Genomic DNA, 16,844 nt, shown 5'->3' with positions numbered 1-16,844 from the left:
TTTTTTAAACAGTAATTAGATGATACTGTACAGAGTACAACTTCTAAAAATTTAACCAAATGTTTTGATTATCTTTCCACATGAATACATATATAGACTTTTTTTTTTTTACTAGAAAACATACTATTCCATTGTATGAAAATACCATAATTTATTTATCCAAACCTCTATTAACAGACATTCTGCTCCCAACTGTTTTTATTAAAAACAATATTGCGGGCTTCCCTGGTGGTGCCAGTGGTTAAGAATCCACCTGCCAACACAGGGGACACAGGTTCAAGCCCTGGTCCGGGAAGATCCCACATGCCGTGGAGCAATGAAGCCCATGTGCCTAGAGCCTGTGCTCCGCAACAAGAGAAGCCCCTGCTCGCCACAACTAGAGAAAGCCCACGTGCAGCAACGAAGACCCAATGCAGCCAAAAATAAATAAAATAAATTTATTTTAAAAAATATTGGACCAAATAGCCCTATATATGTGTGAGTAAATACACACACACCCCTTTATGCCATCATGCTAGTATTTCTATATAATAAATTGCTTATGCACATCTAAAAATTGGGGTCAAAAAGATAGGCACATTTAAAATTTTTATGTTATTGAATTGTCCAAAATAAAATTGCTGCTTTATACCATCAGTGATTTTCTGGGTAGGCACTAATTATGTTGAAGCGGCAGCAGGAGTAGAGATGGAGCCCCTAGCCCTCAGCTGATGCACACCCCGACTCCCCCTTCCTCTCTTCAACTTGAATGACTTAGCATCTAAGATCCATTTGAAGAAAGGGTTCTAAGGCTAAAACAAGATTTGAAAACGCCTATTCTAGCAAAGTCTCTGGAACCAGAGATAATCTGTCCAATAGGAATGCTAACAGGAAATGCCAAATCTGCACAGTTTGCAGTGTTCATTCCCACTTTCAAAATAGACCTCAAAGCACCCCAGGTTAGGAAGAGCTTTGTATTCCACTCAGCTTCTTCTAATGTATTTACCTAAAGAGTTATCTTCCTTTCCTTTTTTCACTGTGGATTTACAACTAACAGTTCTGAAGGCACCACCCTTTATTTTTAAGAGCAACAGCAACTACCTTGGAGACAGGTACACATAGTGTTGAGTCCTGCTTCCACCACTTGCTAGCAGTAAAACTTTGGGCTTGTTGCCTCGTCTGTATGATGGGAATACTATCACCAACCTCATAGGGTTTTAATTATGGATAAATACGGTGATACATGAAATTCTTTAGCACACTATCTGGAACATGGTAAGTAGTAGCATGGTAAGTAGTAGGATCAAATGAGAGAATGTATAATTGACCAGTGGCAACAAGACAAGAAACTGTTTAAGTGTTATTCTTTCTCCTCAACTGTCCAGCTTCCCCCTGTGTCTCAGAGAGACCTAATCCCATTTCTTAAAGGAAATGATCTTGTCATTAATCAAGTTTCAGTAAGTAGTGTGACCAAATGGGATAATGTATAATTAGATTTACAGATTAAAAAAATAGGATAGCCTTAACTATGAAAGGCTGTTTCTCATGTCTTTTTTTTTTTTTTTTTTTAGTTGTTTGGCTGCGTGCAGGCTTTCTCTAGTTGCGGCACGCGGGGGCTACTCTTCATTGCAGTGCCCGGGCTTCTCATTGCAGTAGCTTGTCTTGTTGCGGAGCACGGGCTCTAGGTGCATGGGCTCAGTAGTTGTGGCACAGGGGCTCTAGAGCACAGGCTCAGTAGTTGTGGTGCACGGGCTTAGTTGCTCCGCGGCATGTGGGATCTTGCCAGACCAGGGCTCAAACCCGTGTCCCCTGCATCGGCAGGCGGATTCTTAACCACTGTGCCACTAGGGAAGTCCCTCTTGTGTCTTTAATCATAGAAGTTTGCTCTTCATCTCAGAGTCTCTATTTTAAAATCATGGGTGTTTAAACAGACTAGAATCTAGGGAGTCCCTAAAAGCCTCACCCAAATTCACCTTCTTAAGGAGAACAGAAAGGTTTTCTATCCAGTATGATGTAACATAGAGAACAGGTGGTATATTAACTGTTTAAAAAGCTTGATGCAGGCCTTCCCTGGCGGCACAGTGGTTAAGAATCCGCCTGCCAGTGCAGTAGACACGGGTTCTAGCCCTGGTCCAGGAAGATCCCACATGCCGCGAAGCAGCTAAGCCGGGGCGCCACAACTACTGAGCCTGCACTCTAGAGCCCGCGAGCCACAACTACTGAGCCCATGTGCCACAACTACTGAAGCCTGTGCTCCTAGAGCCCATGCTCTGCAATGAGAAGCCACCACAATGAGAAGCCCACGCACCGCAACAGAGTATCCCCCCCGCTTGCCACAACTAGAGAAAGCCCACAGGCAGCAATGAAGACCCAACAGAGCCAAACACAAACATATTAATAAATAAATAAATTTAAAAAAAAATAAAAAGGCTGATGCTTTCTCTGCCTTTTCTTCTACCTCATTGAGTTTTTTTTTAAAGGGCTTCCATTAAAATTTCATTTTTTATTTATAAATTTTTAATAATTATGAAATCACTTTTTCTTTTTGCCATTTTTTTTTAATAATTGCCTCACCATACTGTGTCAGTTTCTGTTGCACAACAAAGCGAATCAGCCATATGCATACACATGTACCCATATCCCCTCCCTCTTGAGCCTCCCTTCCATCCTCCCTTTCCCACCCCTCTAGGTCATCGCAAAGCACCAAGCCGATCTCCCCGTGCTATGCTGCTGCTTGCCACCAGCCAACTATTTTACATTCAGTAGTGTATATATGTCGATGCTCCTCTCACTTTCTCCCAGCTTTGCCCTCCCACCCCATGTCCTCAAGTCCATTCTCTATGCCTACCTCTTTATTCCTGCGCTGCAACTAGGTTCATCAGCACCATTTTTTTTTTTTTTTTAGATTCCATATATATGCGTTAGTATAACGGTATTTTTCTCTTTCTGACTTACTCTGTATGACAGACTCTGGGTCCATCCACCTCACTACAAATAACTCAGTTTCATTTCTTTTTATGGCTGAATAATATTCCATTGTATATATGTCCCACATCATCTTTATCCATTCATCTGTTGATGGACATTTAGGTTGGTTCCATGTCCTGGCTATTGTAAATAGTGCTGCAGTGAACATTGTGGTGCATGTCTCTTTTTGAATTATTGTCTTCTCAGGGTATATGCCCAGTAGTGGGATTGCTGGGTCGTACAGTAGTTCTATTTTTAGTTTTTTAAGGAACCTCCATACTGTTTTCCATAGTGGTTGTATCAATTTACATTCCCACCAACAGTGTAGGAGGGTTCCCTTTTCACCACACCCTTTCCAGCATTTATTGTTTCTAACTTTTTTGATACTGGCCATTCTGACTGGCATGAGGTGATATACCTCACTGTAGTTTTGATTTTCATTTCTCTAATAATTAGTGATGTTGAGCATCTTTTCATGTGCTTCTTGGCCATCTGTATGTCTTCCTTGGTGAAATGTCTGCTTAGGTCTTCCGTCCATTTTTTAACTGGATTGTTTGTTTTTTTGATATTGAGCTCCATGAACTGTTGGTATAGTTTGGAGACTATTCCTTGGTCTGTTGTTTAATTTGCAAATGTTTTCTCCCATTCTGAGGGTTGTCTTTTTGTCTTGTTTATGGTTTCCTTTGCTGTGTAAAAGCTTTTAAGTTTAATTAAGTCCCATGTGTTTGTTTTTATTTCTGTTACTCTAGGAGGTGGTTCAAAAAGATCTTGCTGTGGTTTATGTCAAAGAGTATTTTTCCTATGTTTTCCTCTAAAAGTTTTATAGTGTCTGGTCTTACATTTAAGTCTTAATCCATTTGGAGTTTATTTTTGTCTACGGTGTTACGTAATGTTCTAATTTCATTCTTTTACATGAGGCTGTCCAGTTTTCCCAGCACCACTTATTGAAGAGGCTGTCTTTTCTCCATTGTATGTTCTTGCCTCCTTTGTCATAAATTAGGTGCCCATATGTGCGTGGGTTTATCTCTGGGCATTCTAACCTGTACCCTTGATCTATATTTCTGTTTTTGTGCCAGTACCATACTGTCTTGATTACTGTAGCTTTGTGGTATAGTTTGAAGTCAGGGAGCCAGATTCCTCCAACTCCGTTTTTCTTTCTCATGATAGCTTTGGCTATTCAGGGTCTTTTGTGTTTCCATACGAATTGTAAGATTTTTTTGTTCTAATTTTGTGAAGAATGCCATTGGTAGTTTGATAGGGATTGCACTGAATCTGTAGATTGCTTTGGGTAGTATAGTCATTTTCACAATATTGATTCTTCCAGTCAGAGAACATGGTATATTTCTCCGTCTGTTTATGTCATCTTTGATTTCTTTCATCAGTGTTTTATAGTTTTCTGAGTACAAGTCTTTCACCTCCTTAGGCAGATTTATGCCTAGGTATTTTATTCTTTTTGTTGCAATGGTAAATGGGAGTGTTTCCTTAATTTCTCTTTCTTATTTTTCTTTGTTGGTGTATAGGAATGCCAGAGATTTCTGTGCATTTTGTATCCTGCAACCTTACCAAATTCATTGATTAGTTCTAGTAGTTTTCTGGTGGCATCTTTAGGATTTTCTATGTATAGTATCATGTCATTGGCAAATAGTGACAGTTTTACTTCTTCTTTTCCAATTTGTATTCCTTTTATTTCTTTTTCTTCTCTGATTGCTGTGGCTAGGACTTCCAAAACTGTTGAATAAGAGTGGCGAGAGTGGACATCCTTGTCTTGTTCCTGATCTTAGAGGAAATGCTTTCAGTTTTTCAGCATTGAATATGATGCTTGCTGTGGGTTTGTCATAATATGGCCTTTATTATGTTGAGGTAGGTTCCCTCTATGCCCATTTTCTGGAGAGTTTTTATCATAAATGGGTGCTGAATTTTGTCAAAAGCATTTTCTGCATCTATTGAGATGATCATATGGTTTTTATTCCTTAATTTGTTAACGTGGTATATCACATTGATTGATTTGCGTATATTGAAGAATTCTTCCATCCCTGGGATAAATCTCACTTGATCATGGTGTATGATCCTTTTAATGTGCTGTTGGATTCCTGTTTGTTAGTATTTTGTTCAGGATTTTTGCATGTATGTTCATCAGTGATATTGGTCTGCAATTTTCTTTTTTTGTGATATCTTTTTCTGGTTTTGGAATCAGGGTGATGGTGGCTTCGTAGAATGAATTTGGGAGTGTTTCTCCCTCTGCAGTTTTTTGGAAGAGTTTGAGAAGGATTGGTGTTAGCTCTTTTCTAAACGTTTGATAGAATTCGCCTGTGAAGCTATCTGGTCCTGGACTTCTGTTTCTTGGAAGATTTTTAATTATGCTTTCAGTTTCATTACTTGTGATACGTCTGTTTATATTTTCTAATTCTTCCTGTTTCGGTCTTGTAAAATTGTACCTTTCCAAGAATTTGTCCATTTCTTCATGGTTGTCCATTTTATTGGCATATAGTTGTTTGTAGTAGTCTCTTATAATCCTTTGTATTTCTGCAGTGTCCGTTGTGATTTCTCCTTTTTCATTTCTAATTTTATTGATTTGCACCCTCTCCCTTTTTATCTTGATGAGTCTGGCTAAGGGTTTATCAATTTTGTTTATCTTCTCAAAGAACCAGCTTTTAGTTTTATTGATCTTTGCTATTGTTTTCTTTGTTTCTATTTCATTTATTTCTGCTTTGATCTTTATGATTTCTTTCCTTCTACTGAATTTGGATTTTCTTTGGTCATCGTTCTCTAGTTGTTTTAAGCGTAGGGTTAGATTGTTTATTTGAGATTTTTCTTTTTTCTTGAGGTGAGATTGAATTGCTGTAAACTTCCCTTTTAGAACTGCTTTTGCTGCGTCCCATAGGTTTTGGGTCGTCGTGTTTTTGTTGTCATTTGTTTCTATGTATTTTTTGATTTCTTCAGTGATCTCTTGGTTTTTTTGTAGTGCACTGTTTAGCCTCCATGTATTTGTGTTTTTCACAGTTTTTTTCCTCTTAATTGATTTCCAGTCTCACGGCATTTTGGTCAGAAAAGATGCTTGATATGATTTCAATTTTCTTAAATTTTCCGAGACTTGATTTGCAACCCAAGATGTGATCTATCCTGGAGAATGTTCCATGGGTGCCTGAGGAGAAAGTGTATTCTGCCACTTTTGGGTGGAATGTTCTGTAAATATCAATTAGATCTATCTAGTTTATTGTGTCATTTAAAGCTTGTGTTTCTTATTTATTTTCTGTTTGGATGATCTGTCCTTTGGTGTAAGTGGGGTGTTAAAGTCCCCTACTATTATTGTTACTGTCGATTTCTCCTTTCATGGTTGTTAGCATTTGCCTTATGTATTGAGGCACTCCTATGTTGGGTGCATAAACATTTATAATTATTATATCTTCTTGGACTGATCCTTTGATCATTATGTAGTGTCCCTCCTTTTCTCTCGTAACAATCTTTATTTTAAAGTCTCTTTTATCTGATATAAGTATTGGTACTCCAGCTTTCTTTTGATTTCCTTTTGCATGGAATATCTTTTTCCATCCCTTCACTTTCAGTCTGTATATGTTTCTAGGTCTGAAGTGGGTCTCCTGTAGAGAGCATATATATAGGTCCTGTTTTTGTATCCATTCAGCCAGTCTGTGTCTTTTGGTTGGAGCATTTAATCCGTTTACATTCAAGGTTATTATTGATATGTATGTTCCTATTACCATTTTCTTAATTGTTTTGGGTTTGTTTTTGTGGGTCTTTTTCTTGTCTTGTGTTTCCCACTTAGAGAAGTTTCTTTAGCATTTGGTGTTAATGAATTCTCTTAGCTTTCGTTTGTCTGAAAAGCTTTTGACTTCTCCATCGAATCTGAATGAGATCCTTGCTGGGTACAGTAATCTTGGTTGTAGGTTTTTCTCTTTCATCACTTTTAAGTATATCCTGCCACTGCCTTCTGGCCTGCTAGTTTCCACTGAAAAATCAGCTGATAACCTTATGGGGATTCCTTTGTATGTTATTTTTTGTTTTTCCCCTGCTGCTTTTAATATTTTTCCTTTGAATTTAGTTTTTGTTAGTTTGATTAATATGTGTCTTGGTGTGTTTTTCCTAGGGTTTATCCTGTATGGGACTCTCTGTGCTTCCTGGACTTGGGTGACTATTTCCTTTCCCACATTAGGGAAGTTTTCCACTATAATCTCTTCACATTATTTTCTCAGACCCTTTCTTTTTCTCTTCTGGGACCCCTGTAATTCAAACGTTGGTGCGTTTAGTATTGTCCCAGAGATCTCTGAGATTGTCTTCAATTCTTTTCATTCTTTTTTCTTCATTCTGCTCCTCAGCAGTTATTTCCACCATTCTGTCTTCCAGCTCACTTATTTGTTCTTCTGCCTCTGTTATTGTTATTGATTCCTTCTGGTGTATTTTTCATTTCAGTTATTGTGTTGTTCATCTCTGTTTGTTTGTTCTTTAGTTCTTCTAGATCTTTGTTAAACATTTCTTGTATTTTCTCAATCCGTGCTTCCATTCTGAGATTCTGGATCATCTTTAATATCATTACTCTGAATTCTTTTTCAGGTTGATTGCCTATTTCCTCTTCGTTTATTTGGTCCTGTAGGTTTTTACCTTGCTCCTTCATCTGTGACTTATTTTTTTTGCCATCTCTTTTTTTTTTTTCTCTTATGAGTGGGATTGTGTTCCTGTTTTACTGGTTGTTTGGCTTGAGGCTTCCAACACGAGTTTGTAGGCTATTGGGTAGAGCTGGGTCTTGGTGCTGAGATGAGGAACTCTGTGAGACCTCACTCTGATGAATATTCCCTGAGGTCTGAGGTTCTCTGTTAGTCCAGTGGTTTGGACTTGGAGCTCCCCCCACAGGAGCTTCCTCCTAACCCTGGGCTCACAAATCAAAATCCTGCAAGCTGCATGGGGTGGCAAAAAAAAAATAACAAAGTAAAAAATAAAATTAGACTAGGAAACTAACAGATATGTTAGAAATAATGTAAAAATAAAAATATAGATGAATCGACAACCGGAAGGGACATCAGTACCACAATAGTAAAAACGAGGAGGAGGAGGAAAAAGAAAAAAGATCGGGGGGAGGGCGTTGGCTGTGGAGAGCAGGACCTTAGCAAGGGTGAGGTTTGGGCGATGGGCAGGGCCAATGCTCAGGACCCACAGGGCTGGAAAAGGCCCCGGGGGCTCCAGGGGGTAGGGCTTAGGCTCAAGCAACAGAAGGGACCCAGGTGTGCCCCCCACCCCTCGTTTCAGAGGGCAGGGGACCTCACCTTGGAGCCCAGCAGGCTTCCTGGGCTCGAGTGGGCAGGGCAAATGCCCTCCTCTCCTGCTCCTCCAGTCTGGGGTCTGGGAGTGCCCCTCCTGCCTGCCACTCCTGATCTCCCCAGCCTCCTTCCTATGCCCCCAGTACCAATGCAGCTGGGTGGGAGGGTGGCGAAGAGGGAGCCTTGGAGGGCAGGGGACTGGCCTGGGAGCTCAGCAGGCACGAAATCATTTTTAAATGTACTGAAAAGGCAATTAAAATTTTCTTTTGGATGATACGGATGTCTGTTTTACTGGCTTAACTACGTAATTTTTCAGTACATGTAAGAAAGGTGGTTTTTCACTTATAAATTATTTCTAAAATTAGAGTTTGTAATTATTTAAAGTAGTCATTGTTAATAGTGCTAATGTTAATGATGACTTTAAACACTTTATAGATTCTAACTGACATAATGTACACTTTTAAATTACTGTCATCCTTATTCTGGTTTAAAATACAGGAAGCTTTTAAGAAGAATTGATATTAATCCAGCCCTAATGGATACCCTTTATCCTTAGCTTAATTTTCTAGGGAATTAAAAACCTAAAGTAGAAAATTGGTTGGATTGGGAATTCCTTGGTGGTCCAGTGGTTAAGACTCCATGCTTCCAATGCAGGAGGCGTGGGTTTGATCCCTTGCTGGGAAACTAAGATCCCACATGCCGCTCAATGCAGTCAAAGAAAAGAAAACTGGTTGGATTTCCTGATTTTGCTTTCAATTTAAATTGAAGATGACATTATTCTCTTTGTCTCTGCAAGATAATCACAAATGCATTACCTATAACATGTTTTCTTCTTTTCACAGCCTCAGTGTTTACTTGCCTGGCAATAGCGTTGGGATTTTATAGACTCTGGAAATAACAGTGAAACTACTATATTATGCTCCTACTCCTGCTGCTGTTGACTTCTTAGAACAAACACTGTGCCAGGATGGATTTACTCTGAACATTGAAAGTTGCAGTAGAAACTTAATACAAGATTATTTAAAGTACATATGGACTAAAGGAAATGTTTTAGAATGGGAAGGTGTATTTTGTCTTTGTTTTTTATATATGTCTTTATTTCATTATGTTGAAAAGATGCCATTCAAAACCTGATGGATTTGAGATAGACAGGCATTTTGTCTTTATCCTTTTGATAGCTCAGAGAAACTGAACCAGAGTTTTCTTGTTTGCTTGAACAACTGTAAATCATACAGGATTTCTTTGGTATGTGTTGCAAACTTGTTTAGTTATAAATAGGGAATCTAAAGTATAGAGCAATCAAAAGACTGACCTTGTATGGTCCAGCGAGTGAGAATCAGAGGCTCTCCAACTAAGTTTTTTTCAAAGAGCTAACAGTTGGCTTGTTTTCAAAACAAAACTTTCTGTATTTTGATTCAAAATATCTCAGAATCCTCTTGCCTAAGAAAATTCTTGGCACACTGTAGATAAATTTGTGTTGGATTAATAAATAAAGACCATATAGGTTCCATTGTAATAAACTCTACAGTACATTTGCTCACTCAGTAAATAAGAATGCCTGCTATGGGCCAGACAACATGCTGGCACCCATGTGCACAGAGCTGAACATGGCTTCCTTATCATGGAACTGACAATCTTAGTTGGAGAAGACAGACAGTAAACAGGTAAATTATTCATTTGTTACAATTTAAAATATGCTAAAATACTGAGAGGGAGTATTTCTTTCCTCCATGTGAAGGAAGCTCCAATAGCATAATATTGTAATCACTCTTCCTTCAACCACCCTGCCCTAGGTGATTAAGTAAGGTGAAAGGAGAAACAAGGCCCAAGTAGCCCAGCCACTTCTCCCCATTCCTGTTTGGGACCAGCCTGTCTACAGAGAACATTCATTCTGTTCTGCTCCTGGAGGATCAAGTTCACCTCTACAGGGTGAGGCCTGCTCTAGTACAGTGATACTTGGGACAAGGTAAGTCCGATTCGGGGCTCAGTGATAAGTTTACTGGACTGAAGATATTAACCACATTCTCCAATATCCGTTTTATCAGTAAATAAAGGTATTATTTAGGTCCTTATATCAGTTCATTTTTTTGAGTTTATTTTTGTATATGGGGTTAGAGAATGTTCTCATTTCATTCTTTTACATGTAGCTGTCCAGTTTTCCCAACACCACTTATTGAAGAGATTGTCTTTTCTCCATGGTATATTCTTGCCTCCTTTGCTGAAGATTAATTGGCCATAGGTGTGTGAGTTTCTCAGCTCTCTATTCTGTCCCACTGATCCAGATATCTGTTTTTGTGCTAATACAACACTGTATTGATTACTGTAGCTTTGTAGTATTGTCTGAAGTCTGGGAAGGTTATGCCTCTAGCTTTGTTCTTTTTCCTCAGAATTGCTTTGGCAATTCTGGGTCTTTTGTGGTTCCGTATAAATTTTAGGATTATTTGTTCTAGTTCTGTGAAAAATGTCATGGGTTGTGGTCAGAAAAGATTCTTGAAATAATGTCTATCCTCTGAAATTTGTTGAGGCTTGTTTTGTGTCCTAGTATGTGGTCTATACTAGAGAATGTCCCATGTGCACTTGAAAAGAATGTGTATACTGGTTTTTTGGGGTGTTATGTCCTGAAGATATCAATTAAGTCTAACTGTTCTATTGTGCTATTTAGGATCTCTGTTGCCTTATTGATTTTCTGTCTGGAAGATCTGTGTCCATTAATGACAGTGCAGTGTTAAAGTCTCCTACTCTTATTGTATTCCTGTCAATTTCTCCCTTTATGTTTGGTAGCATTTGTTTTATATATTTAGGTACTCCTATATTGAGTGCATATATGTTAATGAGTGTACTACCCTCTTCTTGTATTGATCCTTTTATCATTATACAGGGTCCTTCTTTATCTTTCTTTAAGGCCTTTGTTTTTTAAAGTCTATTTTGTCTTATATGAGTATTGCTACCCCCACTTTCTTGTCATTTCCATTTGCATGAAATATCTTTTTCCATCCCCTCATTTTCAATCTATGTGTGTGTCCTTCACCCTAAAGTGGATCTCCTGTAGGCAGTATATTGTAGGTTCTTGTTTTATTATCCAGTCTGCCATTCTGTGTCTTTTGATCAGAGCATTTAGTACATTGACATTTAAAGTAATTATTGATAAATATATATTTATTGCCATTTTAAACCTTGTTTTCCAGTTGATTTTGTATTTCTTCTTTGTTCCTTTCTTCTTTTTGTGTTTCCTTTTTTGATTTGATAGTTTTCTTTTGTATTATCCCTGAGTTCCTTTCTTTTGGGTTTTTGGGAATCTATTGTATGTTTTTTTGATTTGTGGTTACTCTGGTTTTCAACTATGTTAACTGTCACTATATCTACTTGCTTTAGACTGGTAGTCATATGAGCTCAAACACATTCTAAAAGATCTACATTTCTTACTCCCCTTCCCTACATTTTGTGATTTTCATGTCCTATTTTACATCTTCATGTTTATCCTTTTCTGTTCAATCATTTTCACAGAATTTTTTGGATTGTTTTTAACTGTGTACTGTCTTATTTAAATGATCTTCAATCCTTTTATATATTTACCTTTTCTATTGTGGTTTTTCCCTTTCCTATAGATTGTTGCTTCTTTTCAATTTAGAGAAGAGCTTTCAATATTTCTTTTAAGATAGGTTTAATATTGCTGTTTACTCTTAGTTATTGCTTGTGTGAGAAATTCTTTTTGTCTCCTTCTAGTCTAAATGATAATCTTGCTGGGTAGAATATCCTAGGTTGCAGGTTTTTCCCCTCCAGGACTTTGAATATGTCTTGCCATTTCCTTCTGGCCAGCAAAGTTTCTGTAGAGAAATCAGCTGATAACCTTATGGGGTTCCTTTATAACTGTTTTTCTCTTGCTGCCTTTAGAATCCTCTCTTTTACTATTTTAATTATGATATATCTTGGAGTAGATCTGTGTGAGTTCATCTTGTTTGGGACCCTCTGTGCTTCCTGGACCTGGATATCTAATACCTTCTTTAGGTTTGGGAACTTTTCAGCCATAATTTATTTGAATACATTTTCAATCCCCTTTTCTCTTTCTTCTTCTGGGAACCCTATTAGACGTAGTAGATTAGTGTGCTTTATATTATCCCATAGATAGCATACGTTCTGTCTGCTGTTTTGACTGGGTGATCTCCATTATTCTATCTTCCAGATCACTTATTTGTTCTTCTGCATTATTTACTTTGCTGTTTATTGCCTTTAGCTTCGGTTTTCATCTCGGCAATTGAGTTGTCTAATTTTGATTGGCTCCTCTTTACAGTTTCTAGTTCCTTGTTACAGTGATCTACATTTCTATCAATAGCATTTCTTAATTCCTTCAGCATTTTTATTACCTCCTTTTTGAACTCAGGGTCTGGTAGACTGTAGAGGTTTGTTTCACTGTTTGTCCTTTCAGGGGATTTCTCTTGTTCTTTTAATTGGGAGTAATTCCTTTGCTTCTTTTTTCTTATATTTTCTCTATGAATTTAGGAGAAGCAGTTATCTACTGTGGTCTGGAAGGGCTATTTTTATGTGGGAGCATCCCAGTGTAGCCTGCCTGAGTCCAATATCTTTGGTGCAAGAGCTGTTTTTGGTATCGATGCTTGCCACGTCTTTCCTGTGTGTGCGCCAGCCATTATCCCCTTGATAGGGAAGTGTGATTAGTGTCATGGTGACCAGAGCCCATAATGGATGTTGAGCAAGTCCTCCTCTTTGCTCTCTGGGTGTCACAGCCCTGTCAGGGGCAGGGTCTGCTCCCCAGTTGTTGTAGTGCAGATCCCCAGATCTGGTTCTCAGCTGTGGTGTGAAGTAGGCAGGACTGGAGCGCTCCCTCTGGGAGAGGAGCCACTGCATGTTCCTCCCCAGGAGCTGCCTGCCAGGACGTGGGATTCTGTGATGCCGCCTGCCACCTGGTGTGTGCACCCACAAAGATCAGTGTTGCTGGCACTGCCCTTTGGGCCCACCTCCTGGTAATAAGTTCAGAGCATACACGCTCACCAAGCCACCAGCGCATAAACCCACTGGAGCTGCATCCCCTGAACCCGCAGTCAGCCCAGGGTGCCTTCAGGCACGCATGTGTGGTTCCAATGAAAAGTCCGCCAGAGCAGGAACCTGCCAGAGCTGCATCCCAGCAACCACAGTGGGATGGCCAGCTATCAGTTCAGCTTTCAGCCCCACCTCCACATGCACACGCCCCCAGTTATGGTCTGGACCATGCTCCAGACCCTTTGGTCTGTCTCCATGCAACCAACCAGAGTCCTCTCCTTGGGTCTGTCTGCTGAAGCCTGAGTTTCAGCACCCAGTCGCTCTGCACACCAGCAGGCGTACATCTTGGGCTGGGAAGCGTGGTGATGTGGTCAGGACCTTCTGTGTTGGTCTCTCCATACCCTGCAGTGCCTCAGGCCAACTCCCATACCCTCCTCTTCAGCCTCTGAAGTTCCCTATCTGTCCTGGCATACCTCCCAGCTGGTGAAGGAGGTTCCCACGGTGAGGTTAGCATTCTTCCTTCACAGCTCCCTCCCAGGGGTGCAGGTCCCATTCCAATTCCTCCTCTTCTCCCTTTTCCCTTCATCCTACTCAGTTACATGGGGATCTTTCTTGAAGCTTTGGTTGTATGAGATCTGAAAGCATTCAGTGGTGTTCTGTGAGAACTATTCCACACGTGGCTGGATTTTTTGATGTATTTGTGGGAGGAGGTGAGCTCCACATCCCTCTACTTATAAAGGGGAAAAAAATGAGGCAGTGGAAAGCACTGTGGTCATCACCAACACTAAAATTAGTGATTGTCATTTTGTAGAATAGCTACATTGACTATATATATAACAGTGAATATACTAAATGATATATATCAACTCACCTGTTTTTCATCACAGTTCTCTTAGGTAGGTGGTATTATCCTCATTTTACAGCTAAAGAAACCAGGTAAGTGAAGTTAAGGTCACACAGTTGTAACTTCACACAGGTGAAGTTGCCAAGATCACATGGCAGATAAGTCACAAGACTTTAACTCAAGATTTTATGTTCTTACTCGATAGTAAGAGTAATCTCCAAGTTGAGTTCTCTGAGAACTCACTGTAGTTGTGATTTGCATTTTGCTAATACTTAGCAATACTGTCCAGGCTCTTCTTTCCATGTGTCCTGGCTCCTTTTTGTCTTATGCTCCATCACCCCTGGTAGTGCTCTCATTTGCAAAGTTCAGTGACTCGCTACCACCCCACATTCCAGAAGAAGAAAGGGGAAGGTGTGGGAAAGCCGTTTCCCTTTAGGGACATGACCCCTAGGGTTTTACACACCATTTTCGCTCACACTCTATTGGCCACACTTGGTATCTTAGCTGCAAAGACGACTGGGAAGTCAGTCCTTATCCTGAGCAGCCACAAGCCCAGGTAAACCCTAATAAATACTATAGAAAAAGGGGAGAAAGGTATTGGGAGACATCCAGGGAACCTCTGCCACAAGGGTGCATGCTTCTATTACAACACTCTTCTGGTATTTCCTACCTCACTTGTACAGAGACTAGAGATGTGGCCTTGAGAAAACAGGAGGAAGTGTAACAAACTATTTCCAGGGTTGGGATTACTTTAGAGTCATCAGGCTAGAAGGAAAAGGTAAGGCTGTGTGTAGTCCCAGAAAGTGAGAGAAATGTTGGCTTTGGGAATTCCAGAATGCAGACTCTGAAATTCCCCTCCTAAGGTTAGAATCCCAGCTTCACATTGCTGTGTGACTGGGTGACTTTCTTAATCTCCATGTATGAAATGCTGTACCTCTTTTCATACAGCTGTGGTGAGAATTAAGCAGTAATACATGTAAAGGACTTGGTACAGATCACACACATAGTAAGTGCCCAATAAATGTTGACAAATGTTTTTACTACAGATTGAAAGCCTACTGGAAACCACAGAGAAACTAACAATAATGACTATAAAGGTTATGAAAAGGATAGGTAAACCATTTTTGAACACTTCCTTACAGGCCTTTGACCAGCCTAAACTGGTCTTAGCAATCAAATGCATTTGTGTCAGGGCAAACTGGTCCTGATGATACTGGGCCAAAATGGCCTGTCCATGTAAGGTACTTGCCAGGGCCTAGAGATGGGCAGTCTGGGGTATGGTAGGAAGGCTGATGCCAGTGAAGCAAGCTCAAAGCCAGCAATCAGATCTTCAGAGGGAGGCAGAAACTACACAAGTGCCCCAAGAGAGTCACACGTCTTTGCTAGCTCAAGGAAGAAAAGAGTGGAGTAGGAAAAGTGAGGGAATTGAAGTCAGAACTGAAATGAAAAGCCATGGTGGTTCTTTGGTCAGCAAAGTCAAGGGAAAAGAGAAAAAAGAGAAGAAAGAATAATAAAGCCACATATTTTTCATCCTGTCCAGTCAACCTCATCTCTGTTATTCCTTTCTTATAAGGCTTGCAAGACAAAACAATGGTTGGTTGAATTCTAAAGCAGATTATTTAAATGTATATTTTTGGCAAACATGCGTTACGATTTTTTTTTCTTTTTATGAAAGCTGATTTTCATTTTATGTAAACTTCCCTGGAGATATTTGGTTGTTATTGTAAAAAGTTGTCCTTTTCTAAAACTTACTTGTCTTTGTCTCCTAAGTTCAGATTTTTTAAAACTCAAGTCATTTGACATACACATGGCCAATAGGCACATGAAAAGATGCTCAACATCGCTAATCATTAGAGAAATGCAAATCAACACTGCAATGAGGTACCACCTCACACCCGTCAGAATGGCAACATTTGTAGTGAGGTGGATGCACCTAGAGACTGTCATAGAGTAAAGTAAGTCAGAAAGAGAAAAACAAATAACCATATGCTAACACATATATATGGAATCTAAAAAAAAAAATGGTCATGAAGAACCTAGGGGCAGGACAGGAATAAAGACGCAGACCTACTAGAGAAGGGACTTGAGGACACGGGGAGGTGGAAGGGTAAGCTGTGACAAAGTGAGAGAGTGGCATGGACATATATACACTACCAAACGTAAAATAGATAGCTAGTGGGAAGCAGCCACATAGCACAGGGAGATCAGCTCGGTGCTTTGTGACCACCTAGAGGGGTGGGATAGGGAGGGTGGGAGGGTGGGATAGGGAGGGTGGGAGGGAGACCCAAGAGGGAGGAGATATGGGGATGTATGTATATGTAAAGCTGATTCACTTTGTTATACAGCAGAAACTAACACAACACTCACTGTAAAGCAATTATACGCCAATAAAGATGTTAAAAAAATGTAGACAAAATAAAAAAAAATCTACAAATAACAAATGCTGGAGAGGGTCTGGAGAAAAGTGAACTGTCCTACACTGTTAGTTGGAATGTAAATTGGTGCAGCCACTGTGGTAAACAGTATGGAGGTGCCTTCAAAAAACTACAAATAAAGCTACCATATGATCCAGCAGTCCCACTCCTGGGCATATTCCCAGACAAAACTATAATTCAAAAAGATACATGTACCCCTATGTTCATAGCACTATTCACAATAGCCAAGACATGGAAACAACCTAAGTGTCCATCAAGAACTGAATGGATAGGGCTTCCCTGGTGGCACAGTGGTTGGGAGTTTGCCTGCCGATGCAGGGGACACGGGTTCGTGCCCCGGTTTGTGAGGATCCCATATGC

At 39.8% G+C, this 16,844-nt stretch overlaps 2 protein-coding genes across 11 annotated transcripts in view; one reads left to right on the top strand and one right to left on the bottom strand.

Annotated features, from left to right (window-relative positions):
• Positions 1-10,285, top strand: part of CCDC90B (coiled-coil domain containing 90B) — a 54,381-nt gene extending 44,096 nt beyond the window's left edge. For 2 of the 5 annotated variants that reach the window (XM_027083547.1, XM_027083544.1), the window contains one exon: positions 9,056-10,285. In XM_027083547.1, coding sequence (XP_026939348.1) covers positions 9,056-9,111 — 56 coding nt within the window. In that variant the 3' untranslated portion in view covers positions 9,112-10,285. Of the gene's footprint in view, positions 1-177; positions 294-9,055 lie in introns of those variants that run through there. The other 3 variants (XM_027083543.1, XM_027083546.1, XR_003428113.1) reach the window with 2 other exon arrangements.
• The window catches only part of ANKRD42 (ankyrin repeat domain 42), a 77,775-nt gene that overhangs the window by 4,846 nt on the left and 56,085 nt on the right, over positions 1-16,844 (bottom strand). For 2 of the 6 annotated variants that reach the window (XR_003428110.1, XM_027083534.1), the window contains 2 exons: positions 14,077-14,128; positions 7,702-7,853 (listed from right to left, as the gene is read on the bottom strand). The exons of the other annotated variants lie outside the window; for them this stretch is intronic. Coding sequence is in view for 1 of the 2 variants with exons in the window: in XM_027083534.1 (XP_026939335.1) it covers positions 14,098-14,128 (31 nt within the window). In the remaining variant the exon portion in view is untranslated. Of the gene's footprint in view, positions 1-7,701; positions 7,854-14,076; positions 14,129-16,844 lie in introns of those variants that run through there. 6 annotated transcript variants of the gene reach the window in all.

Source organism: Aethalodelphis obliquidens, unplaced genomic scaffold, assembly GCF_003676395.1.
Source record: "Aethalodelphis obliquidens isolate GAN/ISIS:26980383/991018 unplaced genomic scaffold, ASM367639v1 scaffold50, whole genome shotgun sequence".
NCBI classification, from domain to species: domain Eukaryota; kingdom Metazoa; phylum Chordata; class Mammalia; order Artiodactyla; family Delphinidae; genus Aethalodelphis; species Aethalodelphis obliquidens.
Note: the sequence above shows the minus strand (reverse complement) of the source record. Positions and strands in the feature narration are given on the sequence as shown.